Below are 3,826 nucleotides of genomic sequence, written 5' to 3' on the forward strand. Positions count from 1 at the left end.
CCACCCCTTCCAATGGCACTGAATTCTTCCCTGCCCCTTTCCCTTCCCTGAATCGAGCCAGCCTGTGGTTTCCGCCGGTCAAAGGGTCATGATGTTTCATAAATATCAAAACACCACCGACCGGTCACCGATCACGAGCGAAACTCAATTTCCTGCCGAAAGGTCCAAAGGTCCACTCGGTGTGAGGGATATAAAAGGAACGTCCCCATCGGTGGGCCCACCGGCAGTTCCGACCGTCCGCCGAACGGTGCACGCTGCACGATGGGAAGCTACTATCGGCCCTCTGTTGGCTCTCTGCTGGTGTCCGCTGTCTTCATTCTGTGTCACTTCGAGTCGCCCGGAGCGGTGGCCAGTCGCGTGTACGCTACCCTGCACCATCCGGAACGGTTCAACGAGCAGCTGATCGCCTACAAAGGCCAGCGCCAGTCGAGCTACTACGAGATCGCCAGCGAAGGTTACTACACCGGGGCATTCCAGGACGCCGACGGGGACAATGAGACGTGCGCCGCGTGTGACGCACCGGTCCGTGACCGGCGACGCGTTGATCCGACCTTCTACGGACACCCGAAAACCAGGGAGCAAATCTGGGAGCGCAACTTTGCCCACGTCCTGATGGATAACCGGCAAACGTTGTCCCTGGTCGCCCTGCTGAACCGGATCATCCTGAAGTACCTGTTCAACTGCATTCCGATCGTACTGTATGACACGTACGTGGGCAGCACCGAGAACTACATCCTCGAGGCGCTCTTCAGTGGCTTCCCGACGACGTACGTGACGGGGCGGATTGGGCCCAACTACACGCTCGAGAACCCGGAGATCCTGCAGCCGTCCGGGTCGAACTGTCGCAGCTACATCATCTTCCTGGCGGACGTCATGATGACGCGCCGAGTGATCGGTCCGCAGCTGACGAGCCAAGTCGTGCTGATACCACGCTCGAGCCAGTGGAAACTCCAGGAGTTCCTGGCCGCCAAACAGTCACGCGATATCATCAACTTGCTCGTTATCGGCGAGTCGTATTCGGTGGACAAGCGCATCAACAACGAGCAACCTTACGTCCTGTACACACACGAACTGTACGTCGACGGGTTGGGTGCGAACCAACCCCGTGTGCTGACCTCATGGATCGGCAATCGGTTCTCGCGGAACAACGTCAATCTGTTCCCGCGCAAGCTGCGCCGTGGGTTCTCCGGCCACCGGTACACGGTGATGGCTGCCCACCAGCCGCCGTTTGTGATCAAGAAACTGACGACCGACGGCGTGGGCAACGTGAACATCCGCTGGGAGGGCGTCGAGGTTCGGATCCTAAACACCCTTTCGCAGTACCTCAACTTTACGTACGACATCGTGGAACCGTCGAAGCCACAGATGGGGTAACTAACGATAGGTTCTAAGCCGTCCAGTTAACTTACGCTTTCGTCCTCTTCTGTTTAGCTCCGGGGATGCGGTGGTTGACGAGATCCAGCGTCGGCAGGCCGACCTCGGGCTGGCGGGCATCTACGTGTCGATCGAGCGCAACATTGCCACCGAAATGTCCGTCGCGCACTCCAGTGATTGTGCCGCCTTCCTGACACTGATGTCTAGCGCTTTGCCCAGGTACGCGCCCTCCACGTAATCGTGCTGCTAACCTGCCTAGTGACTAGTGCCACCTTTCACACTCGACAGATACCGAGCGATCCTCGGACCGTTCCAGTGGCCCGTCTGGGTGGCGATCATCTTCATCTACCTGATGGCGATCTTTCCGCTCGCGTTCTCGGACAAGATGACGCTGCGCCATCTGCTCGGCAACTGGAGCGAAATCGAGAACATGTTCTGGTACGTGTTTGGCACTTTCACAAACAGCCTCACTTTCCAGGGCACGAACTCGTGGAGCAACTCGCGAAAGGCCTCCACGCGCATGCTGATCGGTGAGTATCGGTGAGCCGCCCCAAGAAGTATTCGCCCCTGTAAGAACTAGCACTGGGTCGGCAGGTATCTATTGGTTGTTTACGATCATCATAACGGCCTGCTACACGGGTTCGATCATCGCCTTCATCACGCTGCCCGTCAAGCCGGAACGGGTGGACAGTGTGCAGCAGCTGCACCGGGGCTTCTACCGAGTCGGTACGCTCGATCGGGGTGGTTGGGAGCGCTGGTTCCTCAACTCGAGCCACAAGGACACCAACAAGCTGCTGAAGGACCTCCGGTTCGTGAGCAGCGTCGACGAGGGCGTCCGGAACGTGACCGATGCGTTCCTCATCTCGTACGCCTTCATCGGTTCGAAGGAGGAGCTCCAGTTCAGGATCAACTCGAACCTCTCGCACCGGTAAGTCGTAGAGCCGTGCCACGCAGGTACGGACCACTCAGCATCGCACCGCCCTGTTCACCGGCAGGTTCGTCAACAAACGCTACGGGCTGCACGTAAGCCGCGAGTGCTTCGCCCTGTACGGCGTGTCGCTCGTCTTTCCGATGCACTCTATCTACCGCGACCCGTTCAACAACGCGATCCTGTACATGCAGGAGGCCGGCATCGTCAAGAAGCTGAAAAAGGACGTCCTGTGGAACACGGTCCGCACGAAGGACGGGCGGTTCCGGGAGGCATCCGTTGGCGAATCGCTGCGTGGCCCAGCACCGGAAGAGCGAGGTCTAACGCTGGCCGACACGGAGGGTATGTTTCTGCTGATGCTTTTCGGGTACGTCGTAGCGCTGGCCGTGCTCATCTCCGAGTGGGTCGGTGGCTGCACGAACCGCTGTCGGGAGATCATGCAGGAACGGGCCGAACGCCGGAAGGAGGCAGCGGACGAGCTAGCCGCCGCCGCCGCCGCCGCAGCGTCCTCTGCCGGTGGGTCAGCCTGTTCGTCGGTGAACCTGGGTGGGTCCCGCAAGCGCTTGCTAACCGGCAACGGACGGGAGTGTCCACCGGTGGGCGATGCCACGACGCCCAGTGGGACCTCGGACCACAACAGTCTGTGTGATGCTCTGTCGGATGTCAGTGCAACCACCATGCAGGATCTGTACGATGGGCCGGATCGGCGCCACTCGACCATCGTGTACCTCGATGGGGAGCTAATGTCCGAGAAGGAAGCCCAACGAGTGGTGGCCCGCAAAGCGAAACATCGCCACAGCCTCAGCTCGGTTATGGAGCGCCAGGTCGGGCAGATTTTCAATCGACAGACCCTCGTGCCGGCCGGGCCCAGCAGGGTGGAGGTGGCGGTCGAAGTCAATGTGTCTGCGCCGGACGACCCGCCGCACGACCCGCACGAATCGCACCCGAAAGGCGGCCGCGGCAGTATCGAAGGGTCGTTCGGTGAGCGGCTATTTATGAACTAGAGAGCTTGAAACGTTGATCGCTCCAGTAAATAAAGGACCTCATTTATTTATTCGATTAATTTCCTTATTTCGATGTCGATCCATGTCAAATGTTTACGGCTGGTGCACGAACGATTGCATACTTGCAGGCGTTAAAAGCCATTGAAACGCCGATCTTCAATTGCGGGAAGTCTAGTATATTTCGGTGCCTGCTCTCTAGTATCATTTCTTGCAGTAACGGGCCACCACTTGCTTGACGTCGAGTGGCGTTAGTCCGGCTTCGCTACCGAAATCGCCAAAGTAAGGCTTGATGTTCTCGATTACCGGACAGCACAAACCGACGGAGCCGGCAAAGCGCGAGTAGTGCATCACGCTGCCGTAGTTATACGGCACACCGTAGCTGGTCACTTCGGCCGGATCGAGCTTGCCAAAGTTTGCTGCAACAAAATCCGCACCTATCGCAGGAATCAACAGTAGACGGATCAGTCCTCACGCAGTGGCCCGCTCGCCCGCGTCTATCGGTACTTACTTTGGTACTCTG

General features: G+C 58.6%; 1 protein-coding gene across 1 annotated transcript; it reads left to right on the forward strand.

Annotated features, from left to right (window-relative positions):
• Positions 1 to 261: 261 nt before the first annotated feature.
• LOC128276606 (ionotropic receptor 21a-like) lies at positions 262 to 3,306 on the forward strand. Its single transcript, XM_053015063.1, has 5 exons — positions 262 to 1,370; positions 1,432 to 1,593; positions 1,663 to 1,904; positions 1,969 to 2,302; positions 2,370 to 3,306. Exons 1-5 carry the CDS (start codon positions 262 to 264, stop codon positions 3,304 to 3,306), a joined length of 2,784 nt encoding a protein of 927 aa, XP_052871023.1.
• The last annotated feature ends 520 nt before the right edge of the window (positions 3,307 to 3,826 follow it).

Source organism: Anopheles cruzii, unplaced genomic scaffold, assembly GCF_943734635.1.
Source record: "Anopheles cruzii unplaced genomic scaffold, idAnoCruzAS_RS32_06 scaffold01714_ctg1, whole genome shotgun sequence".
Lineage (NCBI taxonomy): Eukaryota > Metazoa > Arthropoda > Insecta > Diptera > Culicidae > Anopheles > Anopheles cruzii.

Bases quoted from the DNA above. Each gene is read 5' to 3' on its own strand.
- LOC128276606 (XM_053015063.1), top strand. From the start codon at position 262: ATGGGAAGCTACTATCGGCCCTCTGTTGGCTCTCTGCTGGTGTCCGCT. The intron at 1,594-1,662 runs GTACGCGCCCTC...CACACTCGACAG, and splicing joins ATGTCTAGCGCTTTGCCCAG to ATACCGAGCGATCCTCGGAC. The intron at 1,905-1,968 runs GTGAGTATCGGT...CTGGGTCGGCAG, and splicing joins CTCCACGCGCATGCTGATCG to GTATCTATTGGTTGTTTACG.